Source organism: Lissotriton vulgaris, chromosome 10 (assembly GCF_964263255.1).
Source record: "Lissotriton vulgaris chromosome 10, aLisVul1.2, whole genome shotgun sequence".
Lineage (NCBI taxonomy): Eukaryota > Metazoa > Chordata > Amphibia > Caudata > Salamandridae > Lissotriton > Lissotriton vulgaris.
Genome location: NC_141698.1, coordinates 27792069 through 27815493, shown reverse-complemented (window position 1 = coordinate 27815493; position 23425 = coordinate 27792069). Strand labels below are relative to the sequence as shown.

General features: G+C 49.4%; 1 protein-coding gene across 1 annotated transcript in view; it reads left to right on the top strand.

Moving 5' to 3' along the window:
* LOC147684389 (adiponectin receptor protein 2-like) overlaps positions 1–23425 on the top strand; it is a 219467-nt gene that overhangs the window by 156649 nt on the left and 39393 nt on the right. Inside the window, exon 5 of the mRNA XM_086940319.1 lies at positions 491–687. Within this exon, the coding sequence (XP_086796445.1) occupies positions 491–687 (197 nt within the window). The remainder of the gene's footprint in view (positions 1–490; positions 688–23425) is intronic.

Below are 23425 nucleotides of genomic sequence, written 5' to 3'. Positions count from 1 at the left end.
GAAACTTATCCCACTTTGTGAATGTATTTTAATATCAATAAATCATATTAAACCTTAAATAGACATATGCATCAATTGGTCGAATTAAATAACTTATAGGCTGCAACTGGTCAATGAAATGCCAAACAAACACTAAACATTTAGATGTTTTGCTCTTCCTGCCTCACCTTTGACTCCGCCCACTGACCCATTCCTCAGGTTATTCCTGCCCTCTGATTCTCTACCCACAGTTCCACTACTTCCCCCCCCCCCCCCCCCTTCGACCACTGATCGAGAGAGAAGGATTTTGGTTCTTCTGCCATCCATCCACTTCTCCTCTTTTTGTTGAAAGGTCATGGGAAGCCACTAGTCTTCCGTCCCCTATTGAACTCCAGTGTTTGAGCAGGTTTATACATTTCAGTACAGGTGTGTGGCACATGTTATTCTTGGCTGGTATAGACGGTGCTCTTTTAACCTTTTGACTGACCTTTCTCTCTTGTTTCCTTTCAAGGAGTGTTCGTGGGTCTGTCCTTCAGTGGGTTGATACCATTCATACACTTCCTGGTGATTTCTGGGGGCATCATGGAAGCGGCTAAACCAACCCAGCTGGGAGGGATGATAATCGTGGCCATGCTGTACCTCATAGCTGTGGGCCTGTATGCCGCCCGCATTCCTGAGCGCTTTTTTCCCGGAAAATTCGACATATGGGTGAGTTTAACAAATTCAATGTCTTGCAGTTACCCATTGCACAGCAATCCTAGCTAACAGGGTCCACTGTTGTTCATGTACTAAGATCTTTATACATATACACCAACACAACTTAATCATAACCTGCACTGCTAATCTAGTACAGAGGAGTACACAATTTTACCAATGTAAATCAATTCGAAAGAATCTCATTCCTAAACGCCAGCATCCCTGCTATTGCAGTACTAATACTTATGTCAAAACATCTCAGTTACCTCCCACAGCTATCTATTGTTATTCCAACAGTGAGACCTATACTCAGCTCTACCGGCGCACCTCATACAGATCGGCAGCTTCCCTACTATTCCAGTACCTCATCACAGCTCTACCATTGTACCTTGGATCTAACCTGTAACGTCCCTGCTATTCAAATACAAAGTCCTACACAGAGCACCGCTAGTGCACCTCAAGTCTAAATTCATTTAGGAGGCTGGCTTAATATTTGGTGCACACTTAAAGGAGTGAAGCACCTTGCAATAATTCAGGCAACCCCTATGGTGATTTGAGTGGTCTTTGATAACCATAGGCTCTCAAAGTGGTAGCTGTAAAGAGTAGCCTTCAGGCCTATCTTGGAGGAGCGTAAAGCAGCTTCTCTTCCAGGGGACCCTCATCAATAGTCATAAGCACTAGAGTATTCCCGCCCATGCGCGGAACCCCTGAACACAATCATATATGTGCCCCACACATATATATATATATATATATATATATATATATATATATATATATATATATATATATATATATATATATATATATATATATATATATATATATATATATATATATATATATATATGCAACAGCAATTCCAACAACTTCCGTCTCATGGCGAAGCAGGAACTCGGACCGACCACAGCATTTCAGGCAAGGTATAAATTTATTTTGTTCTTACACCACAGCCAGCAACGACGCGTTTCGGGCTTCAAGAGCCCTTGATCACATTCCTATATATTAAGAAAGCAAATGCAGCACACACACACAGCTAGCATGAACGCAGAATTCGAATAGCATGCTTTATTGTGGTTTGGTGAAAATCTGTTTTGGAGAAATTTTTATTTGAAAAATGTGTTTGTCAGGATTGAAAGGGTTAACACATTCCTATATTTTGGTGGTTGAATTTGTCACTAAGATATGTGACTTTTTTCAGTTACTTTATAGTTTTTCTTGAGGTGTGACTGGCTGGTAAGGGCTTAAAGTATTTTTGCTCTTTTCTTGTAATGTGCAAATCTGAAAGAGACTATTAGTTATGGATTTCTCACCTTAGAATTACCCCCAGGCGTCAGACTGGATCCGGAGAATTTTTCTTCAGCAGTACCCCTGCGCGTCGATAGGTGGTGTAGGTCGACTCTGTGTTCGTCGTTGGCGTCGTGGCCGTCGGAATTACGTCACAGTATCTACTTAGACTCCGCCCCTGCACGCTGACGTCAGTTCATTCTTTTTCTGCGCCAGCCAGCAAAGATTCGGAGAGAGCGGTACCTCGAGTCACTTGTTGACTCTCTTTTTGTGACTTTTATTTTTACATCTTTTCGAGTCATCACAACTCCTGGTGCACAGGGATGTCATCTCGGCAGACCGGCTTCAAGCCTTGTGGCTCCTGCCTCAAGCTGATGTCGGTGACAGACCCCCATCTTGTGTGCATTTGGTGCCCGGAGCACGACCATGACCCAAAGTCGTGCTCCGACTGCCGAGCCATGGCCCTGAAGTCTTTGCAGGAGCGGTCCCAAAAGTTTCTGGGGGCCCGGCAGTCTGCTCCACGCCACTCGAGGTCCCAGTCGAGAGGGAGGTCGCTGGACCGGTCGCGGATCCATTACCACCACCACCTTGTCGAAGTCTTCGGGTAAGTCGAAGCACAAAAAGCAGGCGAAGATTCACCATTGCTGTTCGCGTTCTCCCCGTCCATCGGCTGATGCAACACGGGATGTGAATGGTAGTTGTCCAGCTCCACCCGTGGAGCCTGTTGGGTCAACTCCGAGCCTCCCTCCCTTTCCGGTAGCCGGAGTGGCCCCTGCCCAACTTCGTAGTTTTCACAAAGCCCTCCACTCTATTTTTGGGCAGCGGCGACTCTGCCGGTGTACTTTCAGGCCCCGTGGACTCGGCTGGGGGCTCTAGGCCTTGGATACCGGTGGCTTCGGCCCCAGTGCCACAGGGTTTCCAGGGATCCAGGCCCGGATCCGAATTGGCGCCGGTCGACCTCATGATACCTCCTCCGGCGCCAAATCCATTGGCGACACCTCCACCCCCTCCGATGCCAGTTGTGTCCTCAACCGACATCGGCCCGGCCTCCCCCTCTTTTTGGACACGGAGCCGGACCGACGTCGCCCGACATCGGGACCGGCGCAGACCGGTACTTTTGTACCCCTGCACTCCCCTGGTGTTCCCTATCGCACCTGAGTGGCTACCAGAGGAGGGTGAGGAGGACTGCGAGGGGTCTGTGGACCCTCTGGCAGACCAGTTGTAAGAACCGGACTGGAGAGAGGAGTTGGGTGAGGCCAGTGGTCTGGACACTTCTCCAGACCGTGGCATGCTTTCTCCCCTACCATGGCTATGGAGGAGGGTGCACCATCCACAGTGGTGTTGCGTTGGGCGGCTGAGGCCTTAAACCTTGAGCTTCTTATGGTGGCGGTTAGGACTAACCTCCTGACCGAGGTGCTTCAACTGGCAGCGGCCTCTTCGGAGCCCCTGCTGCCGTTCAATGAGGCCCTTACGGACATCCTTTTGGGCACTTGGTCCAAGCCCAACATAGTGGCTCCTGTGGATAGAATGATTGCCCAACGCCACCGCCGGCCCTGGGTGACCCCAAATTCCTCTCCCAACACCCCACCCCTGAGAGCATGGTGGTCCAAGCATCGACTTCCAAAGGCGCATTCCTTACTGCACCACCTGATAGGGAATCCAAGAAGCTGGACCATCTTGGGATGAAAATGTTTTTGTCCTCCAGTTTAGTACTGCGGTCGTTGAACACCGCATGTCTCTTGGGCCGTTACTCCCATACTGTGTGGAACACGGTCATGCAGATGCTGCCACAGTGCACAGAGGAGGCCCGTGCCGTGCAGTGGCCGAAGGGAGAGACTCAGCAAAGTTCGCCATACGGTGTGGGCTGGACACCGCTGACTCGCTAAGCAGGATGATTTCAACGTCAGTAGCCCTAAGACGCTACATCAGGCTGAGGTCCACTGGCTTTTCAGGTGATGTCTAAGCTCCACTTTTGGACATGCCCTTGTTGGCCATTGCTTTGGTGACAAGGCAGACAACGTGCTCGAGCGCTTTAAGGACTCCAGGGCTACAGCGAGATCATTGGGCCTCGCTTCCATCTCTCGCCCCGCGCAGTCTGCTTTTCGCCACTTTCGTGGCTACGGAAGGGGTGCCCCTCCATGTTCCGCCCAGAGCCACAGGCCTGCGCAAGCTGTCCAGCCTCTGCGTGGCCGGGGATGTGGGATCCACTATCGTGGGTCTAGGGGCTTGTGGGGGGCAGCCCGCCAGCGCCCCCTCTGCAGCAGCCTCCAAGCCCTCCTAGTCCGACCTTTCAGGACCACCATTCACCAGTGGGCTGCAGGATTCACCATCACCTGCCCCACTTGCTCAACATCACGTCAGACAGGTTGGTTTTGCAGATAGTCCGAAGGGGCCCTCCCCTTCAAGACTACCCCTCCGTCCATGCCACCTCAATTCCATCGCATGTCGGAGGATCACTTGGCCCTTCTTAAACAGGAAGTGACGGCTCTCTTGGCCAAGGGAGCCATCGAGCGTCTTCCTGCCCCAGAAGTAGGTTGTGGTTGTTACTCCCACTACTTTCTGGTGCCCAAGAAGGGCAAAGGCCTGCACCCTATGTTGGATCTCAGGAACGTCAACCGCTTCCTCCGGAATTAGTTCAAACTGTTGACACTGGCTCATGTCCTGTCCGCCCTCGACCCTGGAGACTGGATGGTAGCATTGGACTTGCAGGATGCTTATTTTCACATCCCCGTCCTGCCGGCTCACAGGCGTTTCCTATGGTTCACGGTAGGCCACGAGCACTTTTAGTTTACCGCGCCCCTCGGGTGTTCACAAAAGTGATGATGGTGGTTGCAGCTCATCTGTGCAGATCAGGAGTTCCAGTCTACCCCTATCTCAACGACTGGCTGTTAAAGGCGGGCTCTCCCCGGCTGTCATCTCCCACTTCCAAACTAAGGCCGACCTCCTGAACTCCTCCGATCAGGCTGCCCCTTCAGGAGGATCTTCTGTTGAAGAAGCAGGGGACGGTCCTCCACCCGAACCTGTCCAGCCTCCACCTCCTTGCATGGAGAGTGGAGATGGAGCGGTTCTCCTCCAGGGGACGGTCCTCCACCCGAACCTGTCCAGCCTCCACCTCCTTGCATGGAGAGTGGAGATGGAGCGGTTCTCCTCCAGGGGATCCTCATCAATAGTCATAAGCACTAGAATATCCCCGCCCATGCGCGGGACCCCGGAAACACAATATTATATGTGTCCCACATATATATTTCCATATATATGTATATACATGTATATGTATATATATATATATATATATATATATATATATATATATATATATATATATATATATATATATATATATATATATTACGCTCCAAATATCCCAGGATTATCGGTCCTTTAGGAAAGTAGCACACACAGGGGAGGTTCCATAAAGATTTAATGCAAGAACCAACAGCAACAGTTGCTGTTGGTTCTTGCATTAAATCTTTATGGAACCTCCCCTGTGTGTGCTACTTTCCTAAAGGACCGATAATCCTGGGATATTTGGAGCGTAATTTGTAGATGCGGGTACACCCCCGTTTTGTGTGCACCCACTCGTGTGTGCAGCTGGTTGGTGTTCAGAAGCTGTTTATATATATATATATATATATATATATATATATATATATATATATATATATATATGCAACTACAGCCTCATAAACATCAGAGCTGAATAATGCTGTAAGGACTCCCCATTATATCATGAAAACATGCATTAGAAATAGGGAAAAATAACAATAAAGCATGTTTTGAATCTATTTTAATGCTCAGCAGACAGCGGAAAATCTCACAAAGGACTAAAAGCATAGACAGCTCCCAGACTGCATTGCAAACACAGTCTAAAAAGACTGAAAAGCTAACACATAGCAACATAGAGCTAAACTGGCACCGTGCCTTTAAGGCACTCATGACCCCCAGCTTCCCATCATGCCTCAGGGGTGACAGTTAGGTCAGTTGTTCTTTCCGGCTCCTTCAGGAAGGATCCTGGTTACAGAGCTCCACTTCTTTCTGATTTTATGCAGAAATAATCTTGCTTTTTCTCTCAACTTTTTTGACTTACTTCGACGTCTTTCACATTCTGAAGTAAGGCTCTGTCATTTTCTGACAGTTTGAGGCATTTTTTAACACCTAAAATGCCTTCTCTTTTTGACTCCTGTCCTACTTGTCATAAAAAGAAGGCCAAAACAGACTCCCATGAGGTCTGTATCCTGTGTTTGCCTGAAGACCATGACCCTAAGACCTGTGCTCATTGCCAAACTCTGTCCAAGAGAACCTTGAAGGACAGAGAAAGGATTCGCCTGTATGGATTAGCAGAGAAATCTTCAAGAGGTAGGTCTCAGGTGAGGAAGGGTTCCAAGAGGTCTAGAACTCCATCAAGAAGCAAGGCCTTTCATCCTTCTACATCAGCGTCGGGCTCGGCGCTGAAAAATCAACCACCGGTAGGTCATTTGGCGAAGAAAAGACCATCGAGAAGACATCGTCACTCAGGTACATCGTCGACGTAGAAGATTCTTGACCCTCCGCCGTCGTCAACCCGGCGACGATCGGCGTCGAGGAGTAGAAGCCCTCCGCCATCGTCAACTTGGCGACGATCTATGCGTCGAGGAGTATCAGCCCTCCGCCGTCGTCAACCCGGCGACGATGGGCGTCGAGGAGTAGAAGCCCTCCGCCGTCGTCAACCCGGTGACGATCGGCGTCGAGAGTAGATTCCCCTCCATGGTCGCAAATCCATCTGCGTTTGACGTCGAGGGGCGAGAGTCCTCCGCCGTCGTCAACCCGGCGACGTTCGGCGTCGAGGATGGGAACTCATCCGTCGTCGTCTCGGCGACGATCGGCGTCGAGGATAGACACCCCTCTGCCGTCGTCTAGACAACCGTCGACGTCGAGGATGGACACCACTCTGCCATTGTCTCAACGACGTTTGGTGTCGAGTAGGAGAAGCCCTCCGCCGTCGTCACGTCGACGTTCGGCGTCGAGGAAGAGGAGCCCTCCGCCAACGTCTTCAAAACGTCGTTCGACGTCGAGGCACAGAGACATTCCACCTAGATCTGAAAGGCGGCGGTCGCCGTCGGTTCGACGTTCATCGTCGAGCAGAAGGGATGTCCAGGCTTCACCAGCATCGGCGTCGAGGAGTAAGGAACCTTCCATGCCAGTCGCATCAGATCGGAGGTCGATGTCGAGGAGAAGATCCGGTTCGATGTCGAGGGGCGCACGCCCGGCGTCAAGGCCTACCTCAGTGAGGTCTATGGAAGGATCAGTTCTACTGGTGACGGAATCCGCTTCGCGCCACTCTTCCTCTCACTCCTCTGGTCAGCCTTGTAGGAGATATGCCTCTCCAGAAGCCAGCAGACCTGCTCATCGGTCCCCATCACATCAAAGGGAGACGGACGCTACTGTGCTCTTGTCCCTGAGATGGCTTCTCGCCCTCCAGAAGGATTCAGGGGCGACAGAGCGGATTCAGGAATATGCCAGTCCTATATATCGATCGCCTTTGCAAAGATTGATGCAGGAAGATTGATGCAGGAGGTGGACAGGGCGAGTTCCCTTAGACGCATCAAACGTACCGGCAGATCCCGAGAACGAAGGCATGACAGATCGCGTTCCCCCAGACGAGAAGAACGCACACACAGATCACGGGGACGAAGACACAGTTTACATCGCAGAAGTAGGAGTACACCTTCTACTTCTTCTTCTTGTTCAACCCGTTCGTCAAACAGGGATTACTCCCCTACATTGTCGGACAGCCCTATCTCGAGGGTCTCTCCGATTGATGATATCAACACATACCACAATGTGCTTCAAAGAGGGTCTCAGAAGCTCAACATCGAAATGTCCGTCCCTCACGTGGCGACGACGGTGATCTTCGAGACTCTGCATCAGAAGGCGATATCTCGTCCATTGCTCCAGGGATTCTAGACCCTGTGATGGACACCTTCTTGACTCCAGCCACGATCAAGGCGGTCCCGGCTCGAATCCAAAAGAAGTACAAGCCGGCTTCTTCAGACCCTGTCTTCTTGAAGACGGATCCGCCTGCAGATTCAGGGATCGTTGTGGCAGCAAGGAAGACTCATGCTGTCACTGCATCTTCATTTGTCCCTCCCGATAAAGAAAGCAGATCCCAGGACTCTTGGGGACGCAAAGTCTGCAACTCTGCGGCTTCAACCCTTAAGGTCTCCAGTGCGGCTGCACTGTTAGGCCGCTATGACAGGGCCTTGTGGGACTCTTTGGACCGCTTCAAAGAGAAGCTACCAAAGGAAGACCAGAAGGACTTCGATGAGATCGTCACTGAAGGATCTCTTGTGGCAAATCAAATGATCAGCCCGGCAGCGGACAGCGCTACACTATCGGCGCATTCTTACGCCCATGGAGTCTGCGTAGAAGATACTCGTGGTTGAGGCTGACAGGTCTCAAGGCTGACGCACAACAAAGAATTCTCAATCTCCCATTTTCTGGCTCCTCTCTCTTTGGTACTCATCCAGATGAGGAGATGGGCAGAATGAAAGCGGAGCTTGACACCCTGTCTTGGCAGGGTTTTTGGCTCTATTTAGCAGTGATATAGACTTTAATCTTGCTCACATCTAGGATATGTATTCTTAGCTTGTGTTGGCCCTTTTAAGCCCTTTTTCCAGACCTAGAAGAGGCCATCTATTGCCTATTGGCTTTGGCCTGTTATTATTTCTTATAGTAGAGGTTGGATCCTGTGGTCCTGACTTTATATTACACATTGGTATGGTTTATGTAGGTATTCTGACAGAGCTAAGGGGTATTTCATCCTTTTCAGGCCTACAGGCCTAGAACTAGAGGGACTCCATCTTGATGGAGCTGAGAGGCTTTTAGAGTAAAGGTAAAGTTTATAGTTAAAGCTGTTGTTCACTTGGAGAGAACCGGTCTGGGCCAGCCCTTATCGGTAGGCTGTATTATTCTCTGTGTCGAAGACACCACAAAAGGCTGGCCAGCTGGGTGTGTGTCCTTGATGCGAAGTGGTGCAGAGATCTGGTGGGCGGCAGGCTGATGGCTGGAACTTTCCATGAGGAAACAGCATTCTATATCAGTGAAGTGCAGAGGCGGAGTCAGTGAGTCGAGTGGAATTGGAGGAGCGGTGAGGAGTCAAGCTGGAGTGGTAGGAGAGTGAGGAGCTGTTGGAGTAGGAGAGAGAGAGGGTTCGAGCTAGAGAGAGCTGAGTTGAATTGGAGGAGCAGAGAGTGTTGGTAGAGTTGGAGGAGTGGAATTGCAAGAGGAGAAGAGACAGGACATGCTTGGAACAGAGAGAAGACAAACAGACAGTCAGTGAGCTGGAACTGAAGGAAGCAGTCAGAAGCAGTTACTTATCAGGAGGAGGTGTGAATAGCTGGAGTCGAAGTAATGCCTTTTAGAAGAGACTGAGGAGAGATCGTGGATTAACCTGTGGGAGCAGCTGGAGTTAATTGGACATTGGCACAGAGACATTTAAAACAGAGTGAACAAGCTAGTGGAATGAAGAGTATCAGAGCGGCAGAAACCATTAGACTGAAGCTGGAAGGTGGAGACAGTTCGTGGGGGAGTCCAGTGCAAAGTGATCAGCGCAGAGGTGTATCCAAGAGTGCAGGAGAGAGAGAGAGTCTGAGATGAGCCAAGGCACAGACGAGAGAGGAACCCAGATGACAGCTAAAACAAGACTTCACACTAATCAGGTGATACCGGTCCTGTCATATTAGTTTACTTTACACTTACATCTTAATCTTGTCTTTATTCCCTAGGCTATTGTATTGCTAATCCTTTTCTTTGCAGCGGTGTGTTCTATCTATAGTCTTTGTCAGTTACATGTGGATGTGTCCATTATAATACAGATCTGTGTATGTGTTTATATTGTTAGAATAAAGCAGCCCTAGTTCTTAGTGAACTGACATGTGCCTTGTATTCTTGTTCAATCTTGGTAAATGGTTCTCCTAGTTGAAAGTTGTTTGCATGAACGGATGTGAAATCCCGATCAGGTAAGTAGTGATCATATAAATAGGGAGCGAGTGGACCTTTGATGCCTAGACTAGAAGGTACATCATACCATTTGGAAACCGTACTAATTTTCATTATCATAGTTTTATCCCAAGTAGACAAATGAGAAATTGTTCCCATAGGTGTTCATAGGAAAGTGGTCGTCGTTGATATACGGCGTTAATGAGAGCGCTGGGGAGGATTACCAGCGTGGAGGTCTGCCGGATTGCGGGCCGTGTGTAAGTGAGAGCGCTGGGGGGGATTACCAGCGTGTAGGTCTGCCGGATTGTAGACCGTTTGGAAAAAGAGAGCATTGGGTTCTGCAGGCCCGTTTGTAGACACGCCGGATTGTGTGTCATATCTGCCCTGGGGTAGATCAGTCTGGGTCTGAGTGGCCGCGAGACTATAAGGTATGAGTGTGGTGTAAGGCATGGATATCCTTAGTAATCAGTGAGTATTCTTAGTATCCCTATAGATTTAGTGGTGTTTCTGATAATATGAGCTTGTATATTGCGAGTTCCCCATCCTCAGGTAGGTACCCAGGTGCCTGGATAGATGGTCCTGAGGAGGGATGTGGTTACGTTCTGGCTGGGTTAGAGGGGCCCCTAGGGGCTGATCCCATCTAAGCAGAAAATCCGGCCATTACACACCCTTAAGGCTGTTGGCTTGGAAAAAAATAAAGAATTCAAGCGTCGATACAGGCCCAATCAACGCAAGGGATCCGAACAGAGGGTTCAAACCTGTCAGTGGTCCCAGGGGAAAAACCACGGCAAGTCCCAATATCAGGGCCGTAAATCGAACAGAGGTAGAGGTGGACACCAACAACAGTCCTCTACCACAGCTCGAACAAGAGGAAACCCATGAGCAGTTGCTTCCTCTGGCGCCGTTGCCCACTCCAGTGGGAGGAAGTGCTTCACGTCATCTGGCAGAGTAGTGCAGCATCATAAAAGATCGTTGGGTTCTCAATATACTGCGCAATGGATACACACTATGTTTCCGTGTTCTTCCAAAGGACATTCCTCCAAAAAGATCTTGTCCTCACCAACTAAAGTTGCTCCGACAGGAGGTGAAAGCTCTTCTTCAAAAGCTGGCCATAGAAGAGGTTCCTCTCGACCAGCGAGGCAAGGGAGTCTACTCCAGGTACTTTCTTGTGCCCAGAAAACATCAGGAGCACAAGTTCAGACCTATAATGGACCTTCGCCTACTGAATAGAGTCATCGTAAAGGAGAAGTTTCGCATGTTGGCCCCTCATCAAATATGTCCACATCTGCAAGTAGGAGATTGGATGTGTTCGGTGGACCTCCAAGATTTGTACTTCCACATTCCCATTGCTCTACGTCATCGCAAGTACCTGCGGTTTGTGGTCGGACACAAACAGTACCAGTACAAGGTCTTGTCTTTTGGGCTCAAGTCCGCCCCATGAGTCTTTACCAAGTGCATGGCAGTGGTGGCAGCCGCCCTTCACAGAAGAGGTCTGTTCGTCTATCCTTACTTGGACGATTGGCTCCTCAAAGGAACATTTCCTCGACAAGTAAGGAGCGACTTCCAAATGTGTGTCTGCAGCAGTTACACGACCTGGGTCTTCATGTCAACATGGAGAAGTCCGTGCAGCAGCCCTCCCAGACAATCCACTCTCTAGGATCTACTCTGGATACAAACAAAGGAAGAGTGTTCCCTTCGGGGGAGAGACTGTCTTCAATGCAGCAGAAGAGCAGGATTCTGCTCCAGACAGAACACCCGACAATCCGGCAAGTGGCATCTCTGCTGGGGTCAATGGCCTCTTGCATATTTCTCATCCAAACGCCAGGCTGAGGATGCGACCATTGCAGCAAGATCTAGAAGACAAATGGGATCAAGCAACGGGTCGCTGGTAAGATCGAATTGTGCTCTCCCAAGCTGCGAAATCATCCCTCAAATGGTGGACTGTTGGTGGGAGTCCCCTTTCACCAGCCACTTCCAGTGCTATCGTTGGTAATGGATGCATCTCTGCAGGGATGGGGGGCACAAATGGGTTGCCTTCAGATGCAGGGTCGGGGGTCTGAAAAGAAACAGTCCTACCACATAAACATGTTGGAGCTACGAGCAGTTCATCTTGCTCTGAAAGCTTTCCTGCCTGTGATCAAGTCCAGCTCAGTCCTGATCCAAACAGACAACACGACCACCATGTTTTACCTAAACAAACAGGGTGGTACACGCTCACGCCCTCTCTCCCTGGAGTCTCAAGCGATCTGGCACTGGCTGCTAGCCCGAAACCTCTTAGTAGTAGCAGTGCACCTTCCAGGAGAACAGAATGTCAAAGCAGACGCGCTCAGTCGGCACTTCGAAGATCAGCCAGACTGGGTGCTAAACGACGAGGTGGTGGCAGATCTTTTCCATCGATGGGGTCGTCCATCAATAAATTTGTTTGCAGACGACAAAAACAAAAAATGCCACGCCTTCACATCCAGATTCCACCGTCCAGGGACAAAGGGAATGCTGGATTGGTAGGGACATTTGCCTACGCCTTTCCTTCTCTGCCTCTGATCCCGAAGGTGGTGTCCAAGCTCATCGGATCCAACATGAAAATGATTCTGATAGCTCCAGACTGGCAGAGACAGTAGTGGTACCCGTACCTTCTTCAGTTGTCGGTGCTTCCACACAGGAGACTACCTTGCAGAGCGGACCTGCTGACCAAGATGGACGGGAAGATTCTCCATCCCAGCCTTCCCTCTCTGAACTTGGCAGCATGGCTCCTGAGGTCCTTTAATACGGACACTTGAAACTGCCACAAGATTGCATGCACATTTTGAAAGAGGCTAAGAGGTTCTTCCTCTGGTGTATTGAAAATCACTTTGACCCTACGAAGTGGCAGGAGGATGTCATTCTTCCTTACCTTCTGTATCTAGCAAAATCAGGTTTGAAATATGCTTCGATCAGGGTTCATTTGTCAGCCATTACGGCGTACAGAAAGTCACCCAGCCAACCTTCCTTGTTCCAAATGCAGGTGGTTAAGGACTTAAATTCTATCTAGAGGGTACCAAGAGCATAAGAAAAACGGATCAATTGTTTTTGAATTATGGTGCCATGAGAACAGGCTTTCCAGCCTCTAAAAGATCCATTTCTAGATGGATCGGGTCCTGCATAAAATTGGCGTACCAGCTGGCTAAAAGGCCCTTGTTGTTGTCCCCTAAAGCACACTCCACTAGGGGTAAAGGGGCCACAGTGGCTTTCTTGCATGATGTTCTAGTGTCAGAAATTTGCAAGGCTGCAACCTGGAAGTCGGTTCACACCTTCACAAGGCATTATTGCCTAGAATCCGACTCCAGGCCTGATACTCAAGTGGGCCAAGCCTCCTTGAGGAATCTTTTCGGATAGTGTTTTATCTGTCCAGGCTTGGTTATCTAAGCTGATTGGTTAATTTACCGTTATGTTCCTTTGCCTGCAGGGGGATGAGGTGAGGCTCGCTATTCTATTCTAGTGCTTATGACTATTGATGAGGATCCCCTGGAAGAGAAGGATTAGTTACTTACCTGTAATCATAGTTCTCTTCAATCAATCAATCAATCAAAGACATTTGTAGAGCGCACTACTTACCCGGAGGGTCTCAAGGCGCTTGGGGGGGGGGGGGGGGGGTGCTGCTACTGCTCGAACAGCCAGGTCTTGAGCTTCTTCCTGAAGGAGAGGTGGTCTTTGGTCAGGCGCAGGTCGGGAGGGAGGGAGTTCCAGGTCTTGGCGGCCAGGTAGGAGAAGGACCTTCCTCCTGTTGTCGCTCTTCGGATGCGGGGGACGGCGGCAAGGGCGTGGTTGGTCGATCGGAGGTGGCGTTTGGGAGTGTAGAAGTTGAGGCGGTTGTTGAGGTAGCTCGGGCCTTGGTCGTGTAGGGCTTTGTGTGCGTGGGTTAGGAGACGGAAGGTGATTCTCTTGTTGATGGGGAGCCAGTGCAGGTCTCTCAGATGTCCGGAGATGTGGCTGCGTCGGGGGATGTCGAGGATGAGTCTGGCTGAGGCGTTCTGGATCCGCTGGAGTCTCTTCTGGAGCTTGGCGGTGGTTCCGGCGTAGAGGACGTTGCCGTAGTCCAGTCGGCTGGTGACGAGGGCCTGGGTGACCGTCTTCCTGGTCTCGGTGGGGATCCACCGGAAGATCTTCCGTAGCATGCGCAGGATGTTAAAACAGGACGCGGAGACGGCGTTGACTTGTCTGGTCATGGAGAGGGAGGAGTCCAGGATGAAGCCCAGGTTGCGTGCGTGGTCTGTCGGTTTGGGTGCGGTGCCCAGGGCGGGGGGCCACCAGGAGTCGTCCCAGGCGGAGGGCGAGGAGCCCAGGATGAGGACTTCCGTCTTGTCTGAGTTCAGTTTCAGGCGGCTGGTTGTCATCCACTCGGCTACGTCTTTCATCCCTTCGTGAAGGTCGGCTCTGGCGGCGGCGGGGTCGTTGGTCAGGGAGAGGATCAGCTGGGTGTCATCAGCGTAGGAGATGATGTTGAGGTTGTGTTGGCGTGCGATGGCCGCGAGGGGGCTCATGTAGACGTTGAAGAGGGTGGGGCTCAGCGAAGATCCTTGAGGGACGCCGCAGATGACTTCGGTGGCCTCTGACTTGTACGGTGGTAGACGGACTCTCTGTGTTCTTCCGTCGAGGAAGGAGATGATCCATTCCAGTGCCTTCTCCTGGATTCCAACGTTGCTGAGGCGCTGCACTAGGGTGCGGTGGCAGACAGTGTCGAATGCCGCGGAGAGGTCTAGGAGGATGAGGGCCGCTGTTTCTCCGTTGTCCATCAGGGCTCGGATGTCATCGGTGCTCAATAACCTTCTGTATGTTGTTTTAGAATTTTGTGTGTTTTCTTTATGATACGTTTCTTCTATTATGAAGATTTTAATAGGACTTTGCCTTTATCATTGTCTTACGTGTTACAAGTACTTACCCAACAGTGACTGAGGAGAATTTCGCTGGCATTCTACAGTGCACCAGCCCACTGGGGCTTTGATCAATGACTGACCTAACTTTACTTTAAGCATGGAGTTTCCAATGCACATGGACTTGGCCCACTAGGGCAGCAGCTCTTCATTTACTTTGCACTTAAAAATGTTGTTAGCCCACTCGGGCATTACTATTCCTAAGTAAGGTGTATTGTTAGCCTTGGGCTTGCCGCCATAGGTATTTAATAAATTAACTGTTTAATTTCTGCCGTTAGCACGCGGTATATCGCTTAGCTTAGTGGGCTGAGCCACCCCGTGTATTACTCTTTTGAGGTCAGGGGTTCGTATCCTCTCTAAGCAGAGTTGCGCTATTTATAATCAATGACAAAATTACACTATTACTTTATCAGTGCAATTTAATTTTTCTATTTAAAAATCACTGAACTTTTTGTAGCTGAAATGCTTTACCCGAAGCAGAGGGTTGTGCTGTTTTGGTGACTCACGTCATTAATTTTGGCGAGGGTCTCTAAACTCTGAAATCATGCTTAAAAATGCTTACAAATGTGCTTTTGGATTGCCGTAATGATTAATGCATATATTCCAGTCACTTTCAATGTTAGTACAAGCACCAATTTGAAAATTGTTTAAAAGCGAAGTATTTTGTTTATGTTCTTATCACGTGACATAGTTTTTCACTTTATTATTCACACTGAGATACACAAAGTTTGCCCGTGATGAAGGAGTAGGCTTACTCCGAAACGCGTAGGACGTTGTATCTGCATTAAACTACACCATTTACTGAGGCCACGGCTCCTGTGTTGTTCTTTCTGATATCGCTAGAAGGAAGACGCTGGTGGAGTGTGTTGAATATATATATATATATATATATATATATATATCTTCCAACAAGGCTTCTGCAGCTTGAAAGAGCACACGAACAGCCAGGTAAGTGTCGACCACTTTATTGCCACGGTGAGGATTACATTTCACCCGTGATTGCATCCCTTCAGCCTACGCGTTTCAAAGCTGTCTGCTTTTTCTTCTAGGGCTCGTGATGCAAAGAAGAATGGCAGTTCTCAGTCATTTCCCATGATTCATTGCGTTTAAGTAACGAGTGAATCCCGTTTTGGCTATAGTAGCTTTCAGGTGTTTTGGGACTTGTAGTTCCTGTCTGCGTGTCATCATAACCTTTTGTGGGTTCTTCAATGCATCAATAATTAAAGGGGGTTCGGAGGCTCTGTCTGAGCCTTGTTGGAAGAAATATATATATATATGTATATATATGGAAATATATATGTGGGGCACATATATAATTGTGTTTCCGGGGTCCCGCGCATGGGCGGGAATATTCTAGTGCTTATGACTTTGATGAGGATACCCCTGGAAGAGAACTAGGATTACAGGTAAGTAACTAATCCTTACAGTTGACAGCTTTCGACCTTCCTCCCTAAGTCTGTAATGTTATCTTGGCAGCCAGGCGTCCCTCCACCAAAATAGTATACGCCTGTAGATGGAACAAGTTTGTGGCATGGTGCTCAGCAAAGGCTGTGGATCTCCTTTCTGCCCCCTTTCACAGGTTTTCCTCTTTAATCTTTCTTTGGCCAAGCAAGGCTCTGCTCTGGGCACTCTAAAAGTCTATCTTTCGGCCAATTCAGCTATTCTTTGGCTTCCTGACCAGCCTTGTCTTTTCAAGTCCCCTATTGTAAATCATTTCCTTAAGGGCATTATTAACTTGTTTCCTCCAATTCCTTTCGTAATGCCCCAGTGGGACTTGAACCTGGTTCTGACCTATCATATGTGCTCTCCTTTCTAGCTGCTACATAACTGTCCTCTCAGAGTTCTGACACTTAAAACTGCCTTTTTGGTTGCCATCACCTCTGCTCGCAGGGTGAGTGAGATTCAGACACTTTCTTCCAAACCTCCTTTTCTGGCTGTTCATCCGGACAAAGTTGTCCTTCGCACTAGGCCTTTTTTCCTTCCCAAAGTGGTTACCTCTTTCCACATAGGACAGACTATCACTTTGCCCACCTTCTTCCCGCCCGCATCCTTCTAAAGAGGAAGAGAGGCTCCACAGTCTGGATCAAAAACTTGTGCTTTCTTTCTATCTGGATGACTTTCTCTTCCTCCTTTTGACCCTGGACTCGCTACAACACTCAAGGTGTATTGATCTCACGTGTTCAAGCACCAGAATACCCGTAGAACTATAAATGCGGAATACAATACAATACAAAGCAATTCCGGGTAGATGATCAGCTTTTTGTTGGCTATGTAGGCGCCAAGAAAGGTCGTGCCGTGCACAAACGGACCCTCTCTCGTGTTGTTCTTTGCATCAAAATCTGCTATTCCTTAGCGAAAAAGGAACCTCCAGTGGGTTGTGCGCCCATTACACAAGGGCGACAGCAGCCACTACTGCTTTGGGACGTGGAGTCCCTCTTAATGACATCTGCCAGGCAGCTACGTGGGCTTCATTGCACACCTTTATTAAACACTACTGCGTGGACAGCCAAGTCCGGGGATGGCTTCTTTGGCCGTTCAGTTCTCCAGGAATTTCTGGTATGAACTTAGTTCGCAGACCCACCTCCGGCGTTGCTATTGCTGGGGTATCTATTCTAAGGTGAGGAATCCATAACTAAAAGTCTTTTTCAGATGAACAAGTTACTTACCTTCGGTAATGATATAAATGTAAGAGACATATATTAGTTATGGATTTCTCACCGCCCCACCTATCCTCCTCGTTCTTCGAACGGACTTCTAGGGTAAGGGACTCCCTTATATGGCCCCAGTTTTGCGCACCAGTATTCAGTGTCTTTTATGGCTCTGCGCTTCTGCTGTGGAATGTCGGGTAAAGAACTGACGTCAGCGTACAGGGGCGAAGTCTAAGTAGATACAGCGACGTCATTCTGCGACCACGATGCCAACAACGAACGCGGAGTCAACCAACGCCACCTACCGACACACAGGGGTACTGCTGAAGAAATATTCTCCGGATCTATTCGGACGCCTGGGGGTAATTCTAAGGTGAGGAATCCATAACTAATATCTGTCTCTTACAGATATATTGTTACCCAAGGTAAGTAACGTGTTCATTCTGCAACAATTACCAGAAACAAGGAGAGAAATGAAGGATGGTTCTAAGCACCAGAGGGTATAGAGAGACTGTAAAATTCACTATTTTTCTGAAAGTTGTGAGCACATGGGTAACCTTTTGTATTCAGAAAAAAGATGCCATATAGTCACACTTATGAATTCCAGAACATTTTGAATTCTATGAGAGCGATGGAAAACATTACTACACAAAAGGCACCCCTGTGAGCCAGTTTAAAACAGAGAAAGGCATTGAACAATCATTAATTGAACATATAAAACTTCAAGCTCATGAATATCTGAATATTCATGAGCACAGATTTGAAAGTTTGAGGAAATTTGCAAATGTTTCTTTGTGAAAGCTTTCCAAACCTTTCCAAAATCATTACATTTGTCATTCATTAATCGTTAAAGTGCTTTGAGAGAAATTCCTGACTGTAATTGTTTTTATTTCTTCACAAAATGCAAATATTTCTCATCAAATACTCTTCAAGTTGGAGGTGAAAGGCACAATCTGACCCTCATTATGCCTGCATCTTGTGTCTCCCAGAGATTCCTCACCCGTAAGCTAGCCAGCAATTCTAAAAATTTAGGAAAGGACACTTAAGGTATAAATCAATGGTCTGTAGGTGGAGATTTAAAAAGAGACACTTCATGTAGAAGACACGTTGTCCTGTTTGACGTTGGGGACTGATATAGTGGCAACATGCTCATCACAGCATGTATGCCATCAAGATATATGGCGTTGATGGACCTGTCTCTGCCCCATCGTGAATTCAAAGCACAATCACTGTTCATGATGAAGTATCAAAACACATGATCAAAAGCAACATTTACATAAAAATATCACTCTCCATTGTCGTCAAGAATCATTGAAGTCGAAGACCTTGGAGTTGGGCATTAAATAGCTGATTTGGAGTACTTAATGGCTCCATAGCTGAGAAAAACTGAATAACATTCAGTATCTGCAACCTCTGTGTAGAGATTCATAATTACTGATAGATTGGGTCTCTTGGGGATGGTGAGCACTTTACCCCCTCAGACAAGAGACAGATGGGTGCTGAAAAGTTGCTACTCACTGAGGTTCAAATCTTCTTCTCCAGAAATTCTACCAAGAACATTCTATCAATTAAATTGGGAGCAACTCCAAAAAGAGCTGAACACCTTATTAAAGAAGCAAGTTCCTTGTCATCAGAAAGGGAAGGAACTTTATTTCACTTGCTTTCTGGTTTGAAAAAGGGGTCGTAGCCAGGACTTAAGAACCATTCTCGATCTCATGGAAGCCAACATATGGACAAGGAAATAAAAATTCAGAATACTGGTTCTATATCAAAATTTCCCTCTCTTACTCAAGGTTAGCTGATGTGCACCATAGACCTTCAAGTTGCCTATTTTCACAAACCAAATCAAACATTAAAAATTCAAGTAGGCGGGGAGGAGCCAAGCCGGCAACCAAGATGGCCGCGTAGGGACTCAGCCCCGCCGACCGCCGTTCTCTGCCCACTCATCCTGCTATTTATCCTGGCCCAAACCCGACTCCCTGACTCCGGAGCAGAGGCGGTGCACAACGCTGCTTCCGCGGACCGGATCCGTGGTTGTGGGGCACAGCAGCATCGCCCCGAAGAGAGAGGCCTGGTCCGGCGTGAAAGCAGGGTTCTTGAGTTGCTTAGTGGATGGCCGCGAGTGTGTCAACATCCGGGGGCACGGACGGCCTTTCGCCGGTCCGCCCGGAGGTGCGGAGGTGCGCTCCCCGAGATCTGTGCATGGTCACATGGGAGACACTGGGGCGGCACAGATATTTAGAGGGGGTGCAGGCGCACCCGATGCCCCGGAGTGCCCTGCTTGACTGATGGTGGGGGCTGCGCCAAGACTGCCCTGGAATACATTGCACAGAGGCCGTCAAATGCCTGCCACCGGCCCGGCTGCGGAGGAGAGGCAACCCGCGGGACACCTGGTGCCCGGGAAGTGAGGGAGGCTATTCAGCTCTGGAGGAGAGATGCGGGAGTAGAGGCTATGCTTGCTTGCTGGTGAGGTGCACTGGGGTAGACTGGAGTGGAGAACGGCAGCCGCATTGGTGACCTGATGGACCGCAAGAGTAAGAGGACACATCGGTGGCTGACTAAGGAGTAGACCTGCCAGGCCCATCTTGGAGGCACCACAAATGGATGGTGTGCGTTGCCAGCGGTATTGAAATTGCGCCAGTGGAAATTACGGGGTACCTACTGGTGGTGCCACCCATGTGGTGGGGAAAAAAGAGCGACATGGTGGTGAGGTGACCTGTGTGGTCGTGATGGACTCCCTGGCTTCACGAGAGGGCACAGCGGCCGACGTTCGCTGTTTAGGGGTGCATCACAGGGGGGCTTCTGTGAGCTATAAGGTCGTCTACAACGCTGAGATGGTCGAGAGAGACTTGCAGCGAGGTGCCCAGCCCGCGCAATAGTTGTGTGGACGGGGGGCTCGGCGGTGGTACCCTGGAAGGGAGGCATGACTCTCGGACTGTCGACTACCTGCGGCGAGTGGTGCATTCATCCCTGACTGGATGGTCGGACGTGGCCTAACAGAGCCTCGGGGACGGTAAGACCGCATATACGCGATTGGTGGGCGGCGGAAGCGGACGGCCGACCAGAGGCGCTGACATCGGGACCAGACCATGACTTGGTCCGGTCTTGGGGGTAGGGGAGGCGATATGGCGACAAAACCAGAAGTGGACAAACCTCTGCCCCGGTCCTCCAAGGGATCCAGGTACATCCAAACTAATCAGTTGGATCGCTACACCGTCCCAAAGGGGTCCCCTGGGGGCACCGACGAAGCCCCAGTCCGAGAGCGAGGAGATTGCTCATGCCCCCACGGAGCCGACGCTGACAGACCTAATGGCGGCCATCAATGGGGTTCAGAGTACCCTGGGCCAGAAGATGGAAGTCATGGATAATAAACTTGACACCGTCACAATCGAGGTGAGGCTGCTGCGGGTGGACCTCACAAAGGCCAACGAGAAGGTAAAGACACTGGAGGTCAAGACGGACAGTTTGATAGACGATGTGAATCAGCTGCAACAGGAGGTGAGGGACCTTAAGGCCTTCAGCATCCTTGTGGCTCGCAACCTGGATGATTATGAAGGCAGGACCAGGAGGTGCCCAAGAAATCTGAAGGGCAAACATCTCTTTGTTGAAGAGATCTTTGTTGGTTGATCTCTTTGTTGAAAATATAGTCCTTAACCACCTCAAACCTAAAAGCCTTAGTTACTTTTTCACTGTAGAACGTGCACACAGAGTCCCCGGCGGCAGACCTAGACCGGGTGCACCCACCAGACCTATGATTGCTAGGGTCCTTACCTTCCGTGACAGAGATGCGAGTTTGCAGGCGGCTCGAGCTGGACCTCCCTTGAGGTTTGAGAATGCAAACCTCTCCTTCTTCCCAGACTTTACCCAAATGGTGCAAAGACAGCGTCAAGGCTTCTTATCGGTGAAGAAGAAATTGAGGGACAAAGGTCTAAAATACGCTATGATGTACCCGGCTCGACTTCCCGTGGAGTTCAGCGGTAAGGTCTGGTTCTTCGATAACCCTGAGGTGGCAGCGGATTGGCTGGAAAGTACTCATGCGACGGAGGCGGAGAGGCAAGATCGGGAGGATCCGGATGAACAATAGGCCTGTGCAAAATGATGCTCGTAGGGCGTACTAATGGGATGTTGTGAACAGGGAGTGGGGTGGGTGTGTTATAGCTCTTCTGATCCGTATCCCCAGTACAGATACTACCGTACTTTGATATGAACATTGTAGTGGCGGCGGGGCGGGTGATGGTGGGGTTGGCGGGTTCACTTAGGCCCTCCCTCTCTTTTCTACCTTTAGTTAGCTGTAGATAAGTGTGGGGGCGACAGGCACACTGCTAGTTGGGGTTTAGCGTAAGCTATATGCTGGGGTGCAGGGTGAGGGGAGGGTGGCTGAACTTTGGGGGGGTTTTCGCAACCAAGATTTTATTGTGTGCATTATTATTAGCTATTTGGTTGGCAATGTATTCTTGTTTCTTTTCTGCATCAGGTGACCTTGACATGATTTACCATTTCTATGTCTACTGGTAGACAGGGTTTTGGGATTACTGCGCTCAGTTGGAACGTGAATGGTCTGGGAGACAAGATCAAGAGGGGGATGGTTAGTCAGTTGATCAGGAGGCACTCCCCGGATGTGGTGCTGCTGCAGGAGACGCATCTGATTGGGAACCGTTGTATGCCGCTTTGCAGGGGAGGCTTCAAGTTGGTGGTGCACGCTGAATTCACCACAGGATCTGGGGGGGGGGGGGTATTCTAGTCAGGAATTCCTTCCCACTGACCGTTCAGGCCACCTGAGCGGACAAGCGAGGCAGATACATTGGCATTTCAGGGCTGCGGGAGGGTAAAACTGTGCTTTCCTGTTGATGTATGTTCCACCAGGTCTACAGACCGAAACCTTCTGGGACTTGTGTAAAAAAAAAATATCTCTGCCTGTGGGGCTGTTGGTAGTGGGGGGGATTTTAACGCGGTGATGGATGGTAAAATAGACAGACACCCTGCCCGAATTTTGACGCTGTCTCAGAGGTGGTTATCGGATTTTGTAGAAACCATTGGACTTGTGGATGGGTGGAGGCTGAAGAACCCAAGTGGAGTGCACTATACACATGCCTCTGCGGCACATCACTCCTTCTCAAGAATAGATTATGTCTTGTTACCGGCATTACAGGCTGCATGGCTTTGAGAGGTGCGACACCTGCCTGGAGGGATTTCCGACCACTCCCCGGTCTGGCTTAGTGTGGTAGTGGGGCAGAGAGATGTGGGCAGCATTGCCCCTATAAATGCATGGCACTTGAAAGACCCTGACACCAAGAAGGAGGTGATTCAAATCACGGAAAGATACTTCCATGAAAATGTGGGGACCGCTGTGTCAATGCAGTCCCTGTGGGAGGCATAAAAGATGGTCATCAGAGGGGAGGTATTGTCGCTGGTCTCTGGAAAGAGGAGAAGGATTCAAGCAGAGGTTGATAGGGTAGAGCCAGAATTGATAGCATTGGAGGGGGAGGTCTCTAAAGACGCTGACCAGGGAGGTCTGCACCGACTGAAACTTCTCTGAGATGAATATAAGAGTCTAGCTCGGGATAGAGCTAAAGTTCAGATCGCAGACACTCGAGCAGGGTCTAAGAACATGGCAATAAGGCTGGAAAATTGATTGCGTGGTTGGAGAAAGGGGAGTGGGCAACACAGTTAGTGCCAGAATTGCAGACGGAGGATTCGGGAAGGGTGACAGACCCACAGCTGAACGCAGATGAGTTCTCAGCTTACTATAAATTAGTATATCAGTCAGCAGGCACCTATACGAAGGCCGAAAACGCGGCTATGATACACGATATCCCAATGCCCAGACTCCCAGAGGAGGACATAAAGTATCTAGACTCCCCCCTCATGGATGACGAGGTGGCGCAGGCTATTAGGGGTATTCATTCTGGGAAGGCCTCCGTCCTGAACAGA